Raw genomic sequence first — 17,203 nt, 5'->3', positions numbered from 1 at the left:
GCATCCGGCAGCGCAAGCGATTAATACAGCTTCGACTAGCAGTAAAGTGAGAGAGCGAGTTTAGTCTCTACGCAAACCTCACGGCGATCAATTCACGCAGTTTTCCAGACGATTATCAACTTTATTGCTATGCTGGCGGCATCGAGGCTGCAGCTACTCTCCATTGGATTGCTGGCAGCTATTAATATTGCGGGTAAACTTAGTTTGCGATTAGTTGCCGCTACAATTTAACAAGGGCTGCGATGTGCATTCTTTGCCCTCTAACCGGTTTAACCGGTTGCAGTAATTATGTAAAGTATTCATCCGCATTGATTGAACTACTGAATCTTTCTTATCTGGCCACTTGATCAGCTGCTGCGCAATTCAGCTATGGAAACTGCGAGGAAAAGGACACCAAGGAAAAAGGTCTGTGCATTCACATACGCGACTGTCCGTTCCTCGATGAGATTCTCAATATAACAAAGCCAACGGCTGCCCAGCGTCAGCTGTTGGGCGACAGTCAATGTGGCCTGGACAACACACGCCATAGCGGTCTAGTGCAGCGGATACTAGTCTGTTGTCCTGACAGTAAACGTGGCACGGCGAGCGCAGGTGCTGGCAGTGGTACCTCTGGGGATAGTCTATCTGGCGATGAGCCAGAACCCGGCAATGTTCTGCCCAGCATTGGTAAATGCGGCATATTGTTTGCCAATCGCATCCTTGGAGGCACTAAGGCAAAGCTCTATGAATTTCCGTGGATGGCTTTGTTGAAGTATAAAACGAAACGTAAGCTTCTGCAAAATTTATCTGTGATATTATAGCTAACTAACTCTATTTCAATACCATAGAGAAAGATGAGTACACTTTTAATTGCGGTGGAGCATTGATCAACTCGCGCTATGTCTTAACAGCTGGCCACTGCTTGGCAAGCAACAAATTGGATCAATATGGATTAGAGTTACACAGTGTCCGTTTGGGTGAGTGGGACACTAGCACAGCTCCCGACTGTGAAACCGAACTGAACAAGAAAAAAACCTGTGCACCCTTGCACATCGACGTCCTAATTGAGAAGAAGATCTTGCATGATTTGTACATTCCTGATGCCATCGATCAAATGCATGACATTGCTCTGTTGCGGCTGAAGGATCTGGTAAGATTTACGGACTATGTGAAGCCCATTTGTCTACCGGTTGGAGATGATATTCGTAACAACAATTTCGTCGACTACGCAATGGACGTGGCTGGCTGGGGTGCCACTGAAGATGATAAGCCCAGCAACATAAAGCTGAAAATTACCGTGGATGTGTGGAATCTTAAACCTTGCCAGGACAAATATCGTACATATCAAATGCATATAAATGGCTCGCAATTATGCGCTGGGGGTAAGAACAATGTTGACACCTGTCGCGGTGATTCCGGTGGCCCACTCATGGTTCTCACCAATGTGGCCGCAGAGGAAGTTTTCTTTGTGGCCGGCATCACTTCATATGGACCTATACCCTGCGGTCTACCAGGTTGGCCGGGTGTCTATACGCGGGTTGGACATTATGTTGACTGGGTAATACACAATTTGGAGGCATAATCCAATTAACGATTTAATAAATAAAATTTGAGAATTTATTATTCATATATTGGTATTGGTATTAACTAGTTTCGTAGAGGGAAAGTGATCTGTGGCCAGATGGCTGATTTTGCTTTACTATTTTTAAAGAGTGGAATGCAAGGAAAGTGGCTCGCGATGAGGCCATTCGCAATTATACTAGCGAATAAATTACAACATAAATAATAAATTAAAATTAGTATACATGAGTAACAGAAAATTGCGCAAATTTTTTTGACATCTCTCGCCAACATAAACAATATATATATATAATAGATATAAACAAAATTCACATACACTATTTTTGGCGGAAAGGTGATTATTTACACAAAGAAATGTTAAATATGTCATTTCTAAATTACGGACATTCAACATTTGATAGGTAATGCGCACGAGCTTGACTAATATATAAATATAATAAATAAATATGGTTATAAAGAACAATCGAATAATTTAAGCAAATGATCGTTTTTGATTCGATATATGTAGCTGATATAGCTGACTATTTTCGTAATTATATGATACTATTCGAGCTGAGAGCACTTCTTAAATATATTATAAATGAAGTATGTTGGCCCTGCTTAAGGCTCAGTTTCGAGAGTTAGGCGGCGATAGTCTTGTGTTTTTCATAGGCACCACAACAAAGGCAAAGCTGATACAAAGCGTTGCTAATATTCACAGCATCAATCATACATCCTCAAGCTCAGCACGTGGGGCTGTGGCAACCGCCGCAACAGCTGGCTCAATATCCTTCGATCTTTGGAGTGCAGTCAACTCTTTCTGCAGTGTCTCCAAAACACCTTTGACTGCAATGCAGAAACCGCGACTGCATGGCAGTAGTGGAAATTCCGGCAATTCGTATAGCGTTTTATAATCCGCGGGCATATCTACAAAAATATAATTATTTAAATTAAAAGGTACAGCACAATATGCAAGTTTGTCCAACTAACTTTTTATGGATGTTATCTTCAATCGCTGCGCTTCAGCCGAGTACTCGGACCAAGATTGCATACGTCCATGCAAATCTGCGCCAAACTTTTTGTAGTGCTCAATCAATTCCTTGCGAAATATGAATGGAGGATTCTGCAGTTGTTTGATCGTTGAATGGACAATTTTAATAATAGCCATTTCATTGTAGACACGCGAGTTCTCATTTCCCAATTGAGTGCCTGTATGTAATACCGTTTAATTTTGTGTTTTTTGAAATCATTTTATTTCAGCACTTACCACGTTGCTTCTCGTAGCCGGCTTCATTATAGTAGGGCTCATCTACCAGTATGAGTCCCTGTATGGAGACCAACACTTGGAGCATTGTGCTTTGTGGCGTCCATACCTCAGTATCGCGTCCTGACCATGTTCCTAGCAATGAGACGCAAACCTTGCCTTCCTCGTACAAATTCGGATTCAAACGTTCAGTGCAATAGCTTATGTAATGACAGGTGGGAGGACTCTTCGGATAATCACTTCCCAATTGAAAGTCGAAGAAAAATAGAGCATTCTCATATGGAGTGCGCTTGGGGCCAACCATCATTACGGATATGAGATCCATACGATCCTCATAAGCACGCACAACCACACCTGGAGGTAGGGATGCGTGTAACATAGCATACTCCCGCTGAACGGCGCGCTGATACTGCGCCTTATTATTGGGCATTATCAAATTTCCAATGAAATGATGAGCTATCGGTGCATTGGGTACCACCTCGAAACAGTTATTGCTTGTTGAAAGCATGGCCTGCACTTGAGAAGGCGATGAGCAGGCCGACGGGCATTCCAGCGGTGGCAGCGATTCAGAGAGTGCATTCAGATTCAATGACTGTTCCATAACCTGATCATCATCGATGTTATCTGCTTGTGAATCCTGCTCCAAATACTCCTCAGCATCATCTACATCTGTAATCTGCTGTTCTTCAAGGTGTTTGTAGTCTCGTTTCATGAATCTCTCGACCATCGCATCTTGGCATTTGATCATTTGCTCTTTTATTAGGAAACAAAATACCTCACAGACGTCGGCATCGCGATTGGCAATCAACTCAATACTGGTTTCGGAAGACGATGTTAAATTTTGGTTATTACCATTATCTTCCGTGCAATCCTTGCAATCAGCTGAAGTTATATCACTTGAGCTGTTCTCGCCACGTGAATGAACACCCGAATCATCCTGAATAAAAGAGTCAGCTTAATAAGATATTTGTAAAAATATACAAAATTATGCTTACTGTTACGCAAAGGCACTTTTTGAGTGCTTTGCGTATGTTGGTGCGTGCAGTGCCCATCATCTCAGTGTATTCGGCGCGGTACTTGGAAATCACCTCGGAGTAGGTCAATTGTGCCTCACTTTCGGTCAAATCAACGTTGGCGAGCAACATCGCCTGCTCTGCCGTATCCTCAACATTGATCCTCTCGCTACTGCTGTTTTTCTTGCATTGAACTTCATCGATTAGAGTCGAAGACTTTCGTTTATTAGGCGTCGATGTTGTCGTTGCTTGCCCAGACAGTGGGGGCTCTATCTGCACTGTCGTGTTTACGTCCATCGCGCACACGTTGGTTTGAGCAATTTCCGGAAGAGCAGATGGAACAGTTTGGGGCGAAGTCTCTGTTGAAGATTCATAATCACGTTTTGGCTTATGCGCTAGAATTCCACAAAAGTAATCTTCGTGAAAGAAATCCGATTTGAGGTACTGGTCCAACTGCCGACAGTTTTTATACACGGCCAACAGATCATTGAGTATAACCGGCTTACGTGCAGCTGGTAACACTTGAAATATCTTCTCCAGACGCTCGATAGCCTCTTTTGCGCGATCCATTCCCTTTACAATATATTCCTCCGCTTTAATCGTGTGACTGGGGTCGTTTGTCTGGCTATTTTCCGACTGTGTTTCCCAGGAATTATCCGAGTCATCTGAGTCATATGCATCCTGCGTATCGCTTTGGTGAATCTCGAAAAGATCTTGCGGATAACACATGGTTATATGACCTTTGGCCCACCAAACACGTACACGACCATCTGGAAAGTTATCAATCACTTGGCCAGCAGTCGAATTAAGATCTTCGCCAGTAAAATTTGACACTCTTATGACCATGGTGCCCGGTCGATACTGATAGTCGGCATGATCTTTTAAATCATATACGCTAAGCTCTTCCACCTCCTTGCATGATGGTCTACAAAAGTGGAACTTTCGATAATTTCACACAGAAGTATTTAGAAACTTTGGGCAACTTACACGGGGTTATCCAGGTTACCATATATGTTAAACCATTTAACTTTGGCAATACGCTCATCATGATCCACGGACTGTATAACACCATAATCAATCTGGGAGGGGCTGTAGTCATTCGCTTTGCTGACAAAGTCACCAGGAAAGAACTCATGATTGTCCAAGTGGTGTATGGGATACAGCTCGGTCGATGGTATACCCGTCTCAACCGATCCATCCTGCCACACAACAGTCAGTGAGCTGTACACAACCAATGTTTCCACTACGATCTCATCGCCATCCTTGGGATCCGTTTCTTTTCTATGCAAGGTAATTTTTTTACTTGGTCGCGATTTCTTTTTGCTAGGTCGACGCTTAAAAGTTCGTGTCACAATACGTGCTTGGAGAGGAGCGACTTCGGAATCCGAAATGGCATCCGCGACATCAGTTGAATCTGTTGTTGCTTGCGGTTGCTCCTCGTCGGTCTCCCAAATCTCATCCGTATTCGTTTTTGTCTTCTTTCCAGCGGAGTTAGTTGTTGTACTGAGCTTAGGCGGCGTATTACTAATTTCGTTATCGCCCAGTGATCGATTGAGTCGTTGGTTACTTGGTTTACCACTCAGCCGCCGGGCTTTATTCATGTGAGAAGTGCGAGAGCTGGATGCAGCAGAGGGCGAAGGCAATACCTCATGATTAACACCAGGAACAGATGCAGAATCACGTTTTAGCTGGTCACTTTGCTCGTATTGTTTATTTTCCTCAGCCTTTTGACGCTGATAGATGGACTGGAACAATTTAGCTAAGATACCAAACACATATTTAAAAAAAATGTTACAATTGTAAGGTTTTGTAAATCATACCTTGCTCTTGCTCCCAAAGAGTGCATTTAACGAGCTTATCACATTGTGAATATTTGAGGTAGAATCGATCGTGAATTTGCAGGAGATAGGATTCATAGATGTTAAGACGTTTCACTTTGGCCAAGTCAGCACCAGTAATGCAGCTTTTCGGCTGCTTCATGGGATCCAAATCTTGCCCGTTCTCACAGTGTGGTGTAGCCTTAAAAGTCCAGGCTACATTAATACCCGTCGTCTTCACAGACTCCACAGTGTACTGCAAAAAAAAAATGGAATGATTTAAAGGCTAGATCCTAAAACGAATTGGAAACTATCTACGAACCAATGAGCGCCGCTTGTAGTTGGTAGGCAAAGGCAAATCGGGCGTTAAATTGGTCACACGATCCAAAGGGGGCAGTCGTCCAATCACCACATTATTGGGATAATACACGCTGGGACTGAACACTTCACGCTCACAAGTTCCATACGCATCCTTGAATTTGTGGAAGTCCGTTGAAGTGATTTCAAGCAGTGCCCCATAACTGGACCTATGATGAATATTAACGAGAATTGGAAATTAGTACAAGAGTTGGGTCATCGTTCGTTGCGGTTGCTTACTCACCTCAGTACGACAGACTCATCCACGCCGACAGTGTAGCCAATCCAATTGCCCAGACAAACGGACACATCACGCGACCATTCAGAAATGGGACGCAGTCGCTCCGAGGGCACGTTGCGGATGATGTACTTGGTGCCCAGTACCTTGACATCTGCATGGACGTTCACGTCACGCACATAACCCGCCTGGCCAGACAAATGTTTCTCGCCAGGCAAACGGCGTCGCACGACGTCACCAGGCATTAGGGTGCGGTCGGCGAGGCCAATCTGGGGAAATTTAGTTGTTGAGCTGTTAGAAGTTGAAGTTCGAGTAGAACACGCATACGCACAAACACATACACACATAGTTAAGAAGACAACGAAAGCAAATAACACGTGTCAAGGCAAACTGCCGAAAACGCAAAACAGTTGTCAAAACATAAATAACAGTTTCTTACTGTTATTTACACACACACATACGCACATAAGTATGTGTCAATGTATAAGAATGTAGTATGCATGTAAAGCTAAGCAGTGAGAGCATTACATAACCTCAACCCACTCACCGATTTTTCCGTTCGCACAGTCTCCTTGCCCTCCGGATAAAAGGCAACTCGAACCTCACCCTTGCCTAGCACATCGTTCACCTCCTCTTCTTCATCATCGGACGAATAGGATTCGGCAGTTCCAGTGACAATACCAAAACAAACCCGGCCTTTACGATCGATATGAAACACTTCATCCTCGAAGAAGAATTGAAACTCCCGATTCGTCGAGTTCTTCGCGGATGTTGTTCCACTGGTCGTCTTGCGATTACTGTGTTGCCGCACTTCAGCGGTTGATGGCGGTGGAGGCTGTGGTGACGTTGCTGCAGTGGCCTCTGCCAACTCTGTTGGTGGCGGTGGAGCCGGAGGAGAAGAGGGCGGAGGTGGCGGTGGAGAAGCCACAGCCTCCGATGGGGTGCCGCCGTTCTTGGCAGCACCCGCGACTTGACTCAGCATATTACCAATTGTGAACTGCATGTGGACAAATACAAAATTGCAGAATTCGAATTATTTGTGTGCTTTTCAACTTAGTGTGTTATATTTCGACACTATTCTTTTTGATTTACAAGCTGCCTTTCTCTATTTACCATGTGCCGCTTGTCGGTAATAAATTGCTCTGCCTATTTATTTATATAGCTCTTACTTACTCCAAAGAATTAATAATATTTATTTACATTCGGCGCTGTTCTCAGGGACTTTACACACTTATTTGTTATTCTACATTGACGTTATTCTCAACAAACTAAACTGTTTTACTTGAACTTTATTACAATTTTGCCAGCCTATTCTAAAAACTAAAAACAACAGAGCTGATTTCAGACTTTTTCTTAAATAAAGCTTTCTTAAAGCTGTTTTAGCTAACACCTGTGTCGTAGTGTGACCACAAGAACCAATTAAAAAAAAAATATGTCAAAGATACAAAATACCAAAATTCATAAAGCCCGCTTATTGGCACTTGGTAACACTTTATGATTGGCGCGTAATTTTAAACAGCATGTTATGTGCGAAGTAATTTTTATTTTTAAAATTCAAAAGCACTTTTGGTTTCTCTTCTACATTATTAAAAGTATACTTTAATAATTATTTTACAAACAATATAACTTTTATATTTAGAAATTATTAAAGAAATTGTATTGTATAAAATTGTTAATTTGTATCCATATTGTCGAAAAAAACACATAATTGGAAGAAAATATGCTAGTTTTTAAAATTTTTTTATAATAAAAATGGTTATTTACCCACTTTATTTTATTCTTTTTCCGCTGAGGCCAAATGAATTATCAAGTATTAAGATAATAAGAAACACTAAGCTGATGCACATCAGCAACAATATGAGTGCTGTTGAAATTTTGCAAAATATGTTCATATTGGCGGAAAAAGTTAACCGTAAACTCTACAATTTTGAAATAACTTATAAATGATTTTGTACTTACTGTTTTTGCTTTAAACACGTGCACTTGTGCAAATATAAGTATTTAAAATGAGATGTTTTCAAAAATTTCGCTTGCGTTCACAAAAATTTTTCATACAGTGTATACGTAAAGTAAAATAAAAGTATTATGATTATTATATTAAATGCAAATGATTTTTTATAGGGGGCTTGCTTTGTTTTAATATAGGAATCATAAGAACGTATACGATGTTTGATATTCTTTCTTTTTTTTTGTTAGCTAGTAATGCAGTTTTTATATGCCATCTACGAAATCCAAAAATTCGGATTTTTGTAATATGTATATGCAAAATATAGAGAAGATTCAAAAGTAGCAAAGTTATCTAACCCTTTCCCAATCTTGTTTATGTAAGAAGTACTAGATTGCTGAGCACTGATTTTTATTACAAAATATATTTCTAATATTGCAAATGATAGGTTACATATTGTCACATTTAACAACCATTGGTGGTGCATACGGCGAGTGACGCACTCCGAAAGAATAGGCATTTCCAGATCGACCAGGACGATGATACATCAAATTGTAATAATTGGGACCGGGGCCTACGCTATCTTTACGGATATTATGCAATGGACTCATGGAGTACTCAGGCGCTCGAACCAATCTGATATTCAGATCGCCCGCTCCATAAGCCGCCGGACCAGGTGAATCGGCCTTCTTACTCGTTTTTGTTTGAATACCCCTTAAAATAATTTCGTGGCAATTAAGAGCTTAAATTAGGTCGTATAACTCTGATAGTACTCACATGCTATATGCTGGTGCGGCGGTCTTTATGGACTTCACCTCATACTTATAAGCACTTGGACCGGGACCATATTTTTCGAAAGCATATTTATTCCGGGGTGCCATTGAGTATGCTGGCGCAGTGACTCCAGTGAAGATGTGCACATCATGTGCGCCAGGGCCAGGACCAACCCTTTTATCTAACATTTTGGTGAGGGGGGCAATTGTGTACTGCAAGCCGCCTCCTTTTCCATAGCGGGTTAGTTTGTCCACCAGATAGGCGCCTGGTCCTGGTCCAGCACCGGAACCACTAACGTTTGTGCGAGTCCCAAACGAATACTGCGGCATTCGCTGTTTACGGGTGTCGTGTTTCTCGTACCCGACGGTTGTCGGCAACGCGTAAGCTCCAGGACCAGGACCTACTCAAAAATCAGATTATCAGCGGCAGTTCGTAGGGATTAGCTAGAACCTACCTACAGGATGCGCCATGGCTTCAATATAAATTTTGCAATACTAGAAAATATAAATTTTGAAACTCGTGCGAGTTGTTTTCCGAAAGATTTTTTCAACTACAATAAAAACCCCATATTGCTCCTCATATTTTAAGGTATTTAATGACACAAAAATCTTGGCATTATAATTTTAAAACAGCTCTGGGCTAGATATTGCACTGTAGAATTAATTCTAAGCTAAACTTAATAAGTAAATAATAAACTTGTCGAAAATGCCACAACTAATATGTAAATTAAGCACGGTTACGAGGATGTTCAACACATAATCCAACAAAGAAAATTCGAAAATGCGTTCCGCAAAAACAATGTAAAAGGAATCCGTGAGCCAAGCTAGCAGCAATAATCGAATACGAGTACCAATTATTATAACACCAGATAAAATTTTTATTACTACCTAACATCTCTTGACATAATCTTCTAATATTGCAAAACTACATATTATCACATCTAACAATCATGGGAGGGGCATAGGGTGAATGCCTGACACCAAACGAATAAGCACCGCCAGATCTTCCGGGGCGATAATACGACAAATCATAATAGTTAGAACCTGGACCCACGTTCTCCCCTCGCATATCACAGCGGGGTCTCATCGAATATTGCGGCGCACGGTTTAGCTTGATATTAATGTCGCCAGCGCCATACGCCGCTGGTCCAGGTGAATCGGCCTTCTTTAGCATCTTAGCTGAAATTCCCCTGTAAAAGTAAGAAATTGTATTAGGACAACTTTTCTTCTATTGCAATCTTAAGACTCTCACATGCTGTAAGCTGGGGCTGCAGGTCTTATTGGATTGATCTCAAATTTGTAAGCACTTGGTCCGGGTCCATACTTCTTGAAGCTGTAGTCGTTGCGCGGTGCCATGGAGTATTCGGGTGCCCTAACCCCCTTAAAGAACGGCTTTATGTGCACATCATGCGCTCCAGGTCCGGGACCAACTCTTTTGTCTGCATATCAAAGTGATTAGAAAAGCACTTTGCTATAACTGGCAAGCTTACCAATTATTTTTGTCATGGGAGCTATTGAGTATATTGGGGCGCCTCCTTTTCCATGGCGGGTGAGCTTGTCAACCTGATAGGCGCCTGGTCCTGGTCCGGGATCTGGACCAAACAATGCGGTGCGTGCCCCAAAGGAATATTGAGGCAAACGCTGCTTACGGTTATCGTGTTTTTCATATCCGACAGTTGGCGGCAACGCGTAAGCGCCGGGACCAGGACCTATTAATAGTAAAATGACAATTATTCATGAAGATTATTATATATATATAACTTACCTAAAGGCATCCGCGCCATGTTTATTTTTCGGCTATTGCAATATTAGAAAACTATAGAAATTTAGAAACTCTTTCGAGTTTTGGTCCGGATGGTTTAAAATGAATGAGGCATTATTATTTCCCAGTTCCCCTTAGATGTGTAGAGCTCGGGTGAAACTTAAGCCAAGGCCAAGTAAATTGTGGAAAATCACACACATAATAATATAATAGGCAAAAGAGATGTGTAGGTGGCAGATGGTGCTTGCTTTGGAGATGATTAGGTTACTATGCGAAGAATATTGCTTAAAATTATCCATGGTACTGTGATTACTCCAAGTCCATGGAGTTGTAGAGCTGTTTATAACGCGATCCACGACCACTGGACTGCATCAGCAGATCATTTTGATGCTCTCTTAAGCTCTGTACAGACAAATAAGAGTCAGTATAGAAGGATAATACTATGATGAGGTTAGCTCACTTTGGGATCGTATTTTTGATATAAATAGACCAAAACTGGGCCATAGATAATGTTTAGGATGCCCACAATGCGCATGAGCCAGGCAAAGCCAAATGATTGCGCCAATTCGCCGCCAATTAAGGGAGCTAAGAGAGTTATATATTAATCACAGTTGTCGAGAACAGAGCAGAGTAGGACAACTTACCCAGACAGTAAGCCAGGCTAACTGAAGTCTGTTGGATAGCATAGACTGTGCCATAGCTGGACATGGAATTGTTTGTCTCTCCGCCTTCCTCTTGCGCTAATGTGGCATCCACAAAGGTTGCGAGTAGTGGAACAAGTGCAGCATCAATGACACCAATGCCCAGGCCCAAAGCAAAGTGTGGCAATAGCAGCTGGGCAACTGTTGTGGCGCTGGGAATCTACACACGAAGAATGACCCTAAGCACAGACTGACTAGATTTTGTACTTACCAGAATAGAGGCAATGCCGACTAGCAGCAGACTGATGCAGGAGATCTTCACTTGGCCATAGCGATATGCGATGCTGCCAAAGAAATTGGTGCCCACAAAATAGCCCACAGAGTCTGGTATGAAGACCGTGCCTAGTTGCCACTTATTTGGCTGCAGATACTGTATCAGCCAGATGGGCAAGCAGGGCTCCAATATGGCCATTGTAGATGTGGACATCCAGATGGCAATGACAATGGCCAAGATCATTTTGCATTCGAGCAGCGGTCGCCATTTGGTCTCCTGCTTGACAACAACGACCTCCGACTGCACGGAAAGATCCATGGTGAGCAGCTGCAGGCCGAGATTCAGAAAGATAACGGTCGACAGTATGATGAAGGGCGCCGATTTTCCCACCAGGTCATAGAGGATGCCACCAAAGGGATAGCCAAGAAGAACGCCCAGCGCAATGCTACCCAGGATGATGCCCATGACCTTGGAGCGACGTGCCTCCTCCGGATAGTGCTGGGCCACCAGACTCATGCCACAGACACCGATGCAGGCGGAGCCAACACCCTGGATGGCACGGGCCAACAACAGGGTCCAATAAGACTCAGCGACGGCAAAAACTGCAGAGCAAGCGAAGCAATCATTAAAGAAAAGGGATGTGCTAAAATTAACTGAGTTGAGAGTTGCGACATTTACCCAGCGAGGAGAGCAAGAGGAAGCAGGTGCCCACCATGATGGGCAGGCGGTAACCACACTTGCTTGACATATTGCCAACAATGGGATTGAAAATCAATTGAACCAACGCTTTCATGGCCAACAACAGACCAATCGAGCCATTCTCGCTGGCCAAGCCAATATTGCTGTTGTTTTTGCTGTTGTGGCCACTGAAATTGCTGTTGACACTGCTGTGGTTAACTGCCTTTATGCTGTCGCTGTCGCTGACACCGAAGCTGTTGCTGTTGCTGGTGTTTGTGGCTGCGGCCGCTGTCGCTGTCGCATTAGTGCCAGTCGGTTGATTGCTGGGCATCGCTGTGGTCGTCGTCTGCAGCTGCAAGAGCGTGAAATTCACCATCGATTTGCCGGGTATGGGATGCTTGGTCATGTAGAATTGCTGCTGCTGCTGTGGCTCATCATTGCGATAAGTCATCTGATGCGACAGCGATGCGGACGGCGGCAATGTGCCTTCCTCGAGCCTAAACGGCTCATCCGAAAGCCGATCCAAGCTGGCCAAATAATCGGGCAATATGGGGACTAAAACAACACATACTTAGGACACTGCTAACAACGTCACATTAACGAGAATTACCTATCACGGTCAACAGCACATTGTCGAGCAGCAGCGCGATGTAGACAATTAACGCAATGAGGCAACGATTCTCAACGCCTTGCGATGGCGGCGATGAGCTACGTCTGCCGGCGGCATTTAGTTGAGCACCAGCCACTTGACCACTTGTTACCTTCGTGTCCGACATGTTTGGACCAAACTAGGCTTATTAAGACGAAGTCGAACAACAACGCACACGCAACGCACCGAGGCTCTTGATTTCTACTCTGCCATATGGACGTAAAGAAAGCGCGCCGCAAAATATGCTACACAAATCGACAAGTGCACACACAGACGCTCAGTCGAATGCAGCTATCGAACGAGGAGTTTTACGCCGCCGACCAACAGGTGGTGCTCTGTCAACGTGTTGGTGGCTATTGAAAGGCTGCCACCAGCCGCCGAGTCATTTTTACTGACAGCGTGTGAAGCAAACGCACGAGCCCGAAGCCGAGCACAAAACCCGAATACGAACACGAGACGAAGTCCGTGTCAGTGTCCGAGTCCACAGTTGGATTCAACATGTGTCCGTTAAGCTGAGAGTTTGCAGTTCATAACACAGTTTGCTAAACAATAAAAGTGAATTAGGCTGAATGTTAGCTATTATTGATGTCCTTAAGAATTTAACTCTTACCTAATTAGCTGCCTTAACATTACAGTTATTAAGAAACAATTGCTAGTCGTGCATACCCTGTTTGCTGATGTTGCTGTTGCGATGTCATGTTGCTACTTACCAGACTATTGTTACGCCTCTTCATTGTCTCCGCACTCCTTTAACCTCTCTTTGCTTGCCTCAGCCCTTGGGGCGCTTAAAGTTCATATGAGTCGAAGGCCTGCGTCCATGCCTGGTCCCTGATAAGCATGCTATAGATTTTTCAGACGCTCAAATCATTTTCCATTTCATTGCACTTTGCACCGTTTAACCGTTTAAATTTAGTCTCGAGAAAGCCGCCACCCAACATCAATTTTGTATGATAGATTGCATCAATTGTTGCGCCGCAATTTGCAGAAAGTAGAGTAAAATTTTGAAGCAAAAATATGACCCACTTTTTTTGTTGTTTCTTTGCATTTCAATTTCATAATTGTTAAATAATTTTTGTATATAATTAAAAGCTGCATTTGATAATCTCTTTGGCTAGCCAGCTGTTGGAGTGCGAACTTTTTTTTATTCGTGCTTGGATTAGTCGTGGTTATTAAGATAATGTTCGATTGTACTAAGTGTACTATGACTATTGATAAGATAGGCGATGTGCGGGAAATAAATATTTAATCAGCGCCCATCTAGCCAAATTGGTTATTTTCGTCATCAAAGGGCCGGGTTTGGTTAATCAATTTAATCGATAATCAAGGCAAAGGGAATTTTACGTGCGAACGTGATTTGCATGATATTGAAGAACTTTCCGAAATTGATAGCACATACTCGTATTGTTTTGGGGGCAAGTTTCAATGGGATTATAAATTCCCAGCTGGATAGTGTATTAATAGTTCGTAATCTTTAAGCCACTTAATTGCAGACTGGTTATCCCCTCATTAACTTCCGTAGAACACGCTGTTCAGATTACGTGCGAAATAAACACTTGGCTGGTGGTTTCAAAGTGTCGTTCGTCAGTTTAACAACTGCTCTCTAGGGGATCGGTCAAGCCATGTTCAGTTGCCGCAGCTATTTGCTGCTCCTCAGCTCGCTGCTGATAGCCACAATCGGTAAGTGGTTGCCAATTGTAGCTGTCATAAAGCACACCTGTTGATTGATAGAATATAATATATTTGACCAGGTGGCCAGGCTGAGAATATACCCTGTAACTTGCAGGATGCCGAATATGGCAAGGTGTGTGTTTGCACAGCGGATTACTGCGACTATCTGGAGAATCCCACGCTGAGCGAGGACAGTGAATTCGCTTTGATCTCCAGCACACAGGAAGGATTGCGTTTCGAGCTAAGCAAAGGCAACTTTGGTGCTAGCGAGAAGCATGTAGTCGAGGACTATGAAGAGCCAGTTGTCGAAGTGCCAAATGAAGCCAGCAATGCCACCATTCTCTCCCGCCTTTACGATGCAGCTTTGGCTGCCATACGCCCACAATCCGAGCGAGCCACGCCGAGCACAACGCGCTCGGTGACTCTTCGCCTGAATCGCACCACGACGTTCCAGAGGATTGAGGGTTTCGGTGGCAGCTTCACTGGTGCTGTGTCCTATTTGCTGGAGAACTATGAGGCGCAGGCCATACAGGATCATCTTTACAAGTCCTATTACGGTGCTGATGGCCTGGGATTCAATTTGATGCGCGTCGCCATGGGCGGTTGTGATTTTGATTTGGAGGCTTGGTCTTACAATGAGTATCCCGAGAACGATACCAGCTTGACCAACATGACTAAGCTAGACGATCGCGATGTGATTCGCGTGGAGCAGATTAAACGCCTGCGAGACATTTCCGGTGTGGAGAACCTGAAGATCAAAGGAGCCGCCTGGAGTTCGCCACCATGGATGAAGACGAACAACAAGTGGACGGGCTTTGGTCGCCTCAAGCGTGAGTACTATCAGACCTGGGCAGATTTTCATCTGAAGTGGGTGGACTTGATGGAGGAAAATGGCCTGCCCATTTGGGCCATTTCCACGGGCAACGAGCCATTGAACGGTATCTTCTTTATGCCATTTGTGAAGTTCATGAGTTTGGGCTGGACACCGCCCACACAGGCCATCTGGCTGGCCGATCATCTGGGACCCACAATGCGTAACTCCAAATACAAGGATATTGTGCTGTTCAGCAACGATGATCAGCGCTACACTAGTCCATATTGGTTTAAATGGGTAAGTGAGTGTTGATCGATTAGCGCCATGACATCACTAATTCAATTAAATTGCAGATGAATCGCACACGCCCAAATAGTTTGGATTATCTGGACGGCGTATCGCTGCATTGGTATTGGGATGAGATATTCGGCAGCACTTTCGCCGATAAGACCAATGAGTATTTGCCCAATAAGCTACACATAATCTCGGAATCGTGCATCGGCGATAAGCCCTGGCAGCAGGCGAGACCCCTCCTTGGCAGCTGGGCGCGTGCCGAGAAGTATGCGCGCTCTTACTTATCGCATCTGAAGGATGGTTTCCATGCCTGGATCGACTGGAACATCATCTTGGATGAGGAGGGTGGTCCCAACTATGTGAACAACACAGTTGATGCTCCTGTGGTTGCCAACACAACAAGTATGCAATCCTTTTATTTATTTTTAATTGATTTAATACATGTTATTATTTTACTGCAGCCTACACTGAGTTTTACAAGCAACCCATGTTCTACATCATTGGCCACTTCTCCAAGCTGGTGCCCGAGGGCTCTTTGCGCATCGAGGCAATTGCCAGCAATGTTAACCTCGATACAGTTGCCTTCTTGCGTCCCGACAATAAAATTGCTGCCGTGCTCTTTAATAGTGGACGGGCTGCTCTCGATATTGTTGTCGTGGATACAATTCGTGGCAATGTCACGCTCAATGTGCCAGCCAAGTCCATACACACAATACTCTACAACTGAAAGTGCAGTCACATTTTTTTGTATTATTTTATTATACATATTGTACCAAGATAATTTAAAGTATAAAGCGATTTTTCAAGGAAAGATAATAGAAAAGAATTTCTTTTATTCAATACACACAAATAATTTTAATCACAACTGAACAAAAATGAATGGAAATATTGTGTACTCACAGATAAAGTCACTTGAGTTCTTGAACTACGCTTTACTTATTTAGTGACGATTGAGTTTAGTTTACTTTTGATTAATTCCAGAAGAAATGGGGTTGAACATATTAGTCAATTCTGCACTTAAAAATAAATATAGTAAAATAAAAAAAAATAATAATAAAAATAAGATTGTTTAAGAACGAAAGAATTCAATACAAGTTATCAATGCGTATGAGCAATTTTTGCAACTGTGAAGAAAAACCGCGTAAAGCTTTTGATGCTTGCATTGTACGATTCGAAAAGAAAGCGCTAAAGTAGCTTTTAAGCTTACTCTTTACTTTCGAAGAGAGTCTTGTCCTATGCACATAATGAATGTTGTTTTCCTAAAGAGAGCACTTTCGCCAAAGAGAGAGAGAGCGAGTGTTTACGCTAATGCAAGCAACTCTCACGCATTGAAGATGGTTTCAAGAGTTAAATGAGGATCGACTCTTATAAAAGTTGCTGACGCTGCCGTTTGCATAATGTTTACTTAAGATTGCCAAATTCGTCAGCGGCGTCGCAGTTGGCGTCGTCGAACGTTTAGTTGCGGTTGCTTTATCAA

The 17,203-nt window shown here is 43.2% G+C and overlaps 6 protein-coding genes across 8 annotated transcripts; 2 read left to right on the top strand and 4 right to left on the bottom strand.

Moving 5' to 3' along the window:
* Positions 1 to 51: 51 nt before the first annotated feature.
* LOC133836304 (spaetzle-processing enzyme-like) lies at positions 52 to 1,608 on the top strand. Its single transcript, XM_062266701.1, has 3 exons — positions 52 to 193; positions 352 to 765; positions 828 to 1,608. Exons 1-3 carry the CDS (start codon positions 130 to 132, stop codon positions 1,559 to 1,561), a joined length of 1,212 nt encoding a protein of 403 aa, XP_062122685.1. The 5' UTR covers positions 52 to 129; the 3' UTR covers positions 1,562 to 1,608.
* Positions 1,609 to 2,044: 436 nt separating this feature from the next.
* Positions 2,045 to 8,349, bottom strand: LOC133836296 ((E3-independent) E2 ubiquitin-conjugating enzyme). 3 transcript variants are annotated; one of them, XM_062266693.1, is made up of 10 exons: positions 8,188 to 8,349; positions 6,776 to 7,225; positions 6,235 to 6,497; positions 5,956 to 6,160; positions 5,637 to 5,889; positions 4,804 to 5,575; positions 3,799 to 4,741; positions 2,807 to 3,740; positions 2,530 to 2,748; positions 2,045 to 2,466 (listed from the first exon to the last, which is right to left on the bottom strand). In XM_062266693.1, the coding sequence occupies exons 2-10, from the start codon at positions 7,208 to 7,210 to the stop codon at positions 2,267 to 2,269; spliced, it is 4,224 nt and encodes a 1,407-aa protein (XP_062122677.1). In that variant the 5' UTR covers positions 7,211 to 7,225; positions 8,188 to 8,349; the 3' UTR covers positions 2,045 to 2,266. The 3 variants fall into 3 exon arrangements, with proteins under 3 accessions (XP_062122677.1, XP_062122675.1, XP_062122676.1); XM_062266691.1 differs by lacking the exon at positions 8,188 to 8,349 and adding an exon at positions 7,342 to 7,584; XM_062266692.1 differs by lacking the exon at positions 8,188 to 8,349 and adding an exon at positions 7,402 to 7,583.
* Positions 8,350 to 8,576: 227 nt separating this feature from the next.
* Positions 8,577 to 9,559, bottom strand: LOC133836309 (ciliary microtubule associated protein 1B-like). The gene is made up of 3 exons (XM_062266705.1): positions 9,402 to 9,559; positions 8,951 to 9,347; positions 8,577 to 8,887 (listed from the first exon to the last, which is right to left on the bottom strand). Exons 1-3 carry the CDS (start codon positions 9,415 to 9,417, stop codon positions 8,623 to 8,625), a joined length of 678 nt encoding a protein of 225 aa, XP_062122689.1. The 5' UTR covers positions 9,418 to 9,559; the 3' UTR covers positions 8,577 to 8,622.
* Positions 9,560 to 9,800: 241 nt separating this feature from the next.
* Positions 9,801 to 10,870, bottom strand: LOC133836308 (ciliary microtubule associated protein 1B-like). Its single transcript, XM_062266704.1, has 4 exons — positions 10,712 to 10,870; positions 10,437 to 10,655; positions 10,199 to 10,385; positions 9,801 to 10,136 (listed from the first exon to the last, which is right to left on the bottom strand). The coding sequence occupies exons 1-4, from the start codon at positions 10,728 to 10,730 to the stop codon at positions 9,872 to 9,874; spliced, it is 690 nt and encodes a 229-aa protein (XP_062122688.1). The 5' UTR covers positions 10,731 to 10,870; the 3' UTR covers positions 9,801 to 9,871.
* Positions 10,871 to 11,006: 136 nt separating this feature from the next.
* LOC133836301 (synaptic vesicular amine transporter) lies at positions 11,007 to 13,314 on the bottom strand. The gene is made up of 6 exons (XM_062266698.1): positions 12,912 to 13,314; positions 12,302 to 12,856; positions 11,621 to 12,225; positions 11,353 to 11,569; positions 11,169 to 11,293; positions 11,007 to 11,110 (listed from the first exon to the last, which is right to left on the bottom strand). The coding sequence occupies exons 1-6, from the start codon at positions 13,075 to 13,077 to the stop codon at positions 11,018 to 11,020; spliced, it is 1,761 nt and encodes a 586-aa protein (XP_062122682.1). The 5' UTR covers positions 13,078 to 13,314; the 3' UTR covers positions 11,007 to 11,017.
* A 1,206-nt stretch (positions 13,315 to 14,520) lies between these two features.
* Positions 14,521 to 16,689, top strand: LOC133837359 (lysosomal acid glucosylceramidase). The gene is made up of 4 exons (XM_062268093.1): positions 14,521 to 14,627; positions 14,699 to 15,729; positions 15,786 to 16,128; positions 16,188 to 16,689. Exons 1-4 carry the CDS (start codon positions 14,570 to 14,572, stop codon positions 16,451 to 16,453), a joined length of 1,698 nt encoding a protein of 565 aa, XP_062124077.1. The 5' UTR covers positions 14,521 to 14,569; the 3' UTR covers positions 16,454 to 16,689.
* Positions 16,690 to 17,203: the final 514 nt, after the last annotated feature.

Source organism: Drosophila sulfurigaster, chromosome 2R (assembly GCF_023558435.1).
Source record: "Drosophila sulfurigaster albostrigata strain 15112-1811.04 chromosome 2R, ASM2355843v2, whole genome shotgun sequence".
Classification (NCBI taxonomy): Eukaryota; Metazoa; Arthropoda; class Insecta; order Diptera; family Drosophilidae; genus Drosophila; species Drosophila sulfurigaster.
This window is presented reverse-complemented; position numbering and strand designations above follow the sequence as displayed.

Excerpts from the sequence above, each read along its gene's own strand:
- LOC133836296 (XM_062266691.1), bottom strand. Across the intron at positions 6,498-6,775 it reads CTGTGCGAACGGAAAAATCG|ATTGGCCTCGCCGACCGCAC; the intron begins GTGAGTGGGTTG and ends AAATTTCCCCAG. Across the intron at positions 6,161-6,234 it reads GATGAGTCTGTCGTACTGAG|GTCCAGTTATGGGGCACTGC; the intron begins GTGAGTAAGCAA and ends TATTCATCATAG.
- LOC133836309 (XM_062266705.1), bottom strand. Across the intron at positions 8,888-8,950 it reads GCCGCACCAGCATATAGCAT|GGGTATTCAAACAAAAACGA; the intron begins GTGAGTACTATC and ends AATTATTTTAAG.
- LOC133836301 (XM_062266698.1), bottom strand. The coding sequence starts at position 13,077 with ATGTCGGACACGAAGGTAACAAGTGGTCAAGTGGCTGGTGCTCAACTA. Across the intron at positions 12,857-12,911 it reads TGTGCTGTTGACCGTGATAG|TCCCCATATTGCCCGATTAT; the intron begins GTAATTCTCGTT and ends GTGTTGTTTTAG. Across the intron at positions 11,294-11,352 it reads TAGCCTGGCTTACTGTCTGG|CTCCCTTAATTGGCGGCGAA; the intron begins GTAAGTTGTCCT and ends TAACTCTCTTAG.
- LOC133836304 (XM_062266701.1), top strand. The coding sequence starts at position 130 with ATGCTGGCGGCATCGAGGCTGCAGCTACTCTCCATTGGATTGCTGGCA. Across the intron at positions 194-351 it reads GGCAGCTATTAATATTGCGG|CTGCTGCGCAATTCAGCTAT; the intron begins GTAAACTTAGTT and ends CCACTTGATCAG. Across the intron at positions 766-827 it reads GTTGAAGTATAAAACGAAAC|AGAAAGATGAGTACACTTTT; the intron begins GTAAGCTTCTGC and ends TCAATACCATAG.
- LOC133837359 (XM_062268093.1), top strand. The coding sequence starts at position 14,570 with ATGTTCAGTTGCCGCAGCTATTTGCTGCTCCTCAGCTCGCTGCTGATA. Across the intron at positions 14,628-14,698 it reads GCTGCTGATAGCCACAATCG|GTGGCCAGGCTGAGAATATA; the intron begins GTAAGTGGTTGC and ends ATATTTGACCAG. Across the intron at positions 15,730-15,785 it reads GTCCATATTGGTTTAAATGG|ATGAATCGCACACGCCCAAA; the intron begins GTAAGTGAGTGT and ends ATTAAATTGCAG.
- LOC133836308 (XM_062266704.1), bottom strand. Across the intron at positions 10,386-10,436 it reads TCCCATGACAAAAATAATTG|ACAAAAGAGTTGGTCCCGGA; the intron begins GTAAGCTTGCCA and ends TTTGATATGCAG. Across the intron at positions 10,137-10,198 it reads GCAGCCCCAGCTTACAGCAT|GGGAATTTCAGCTAAGATGC; the intron begins GTGAGAGTCTTA and ends TTACTTTTACAG.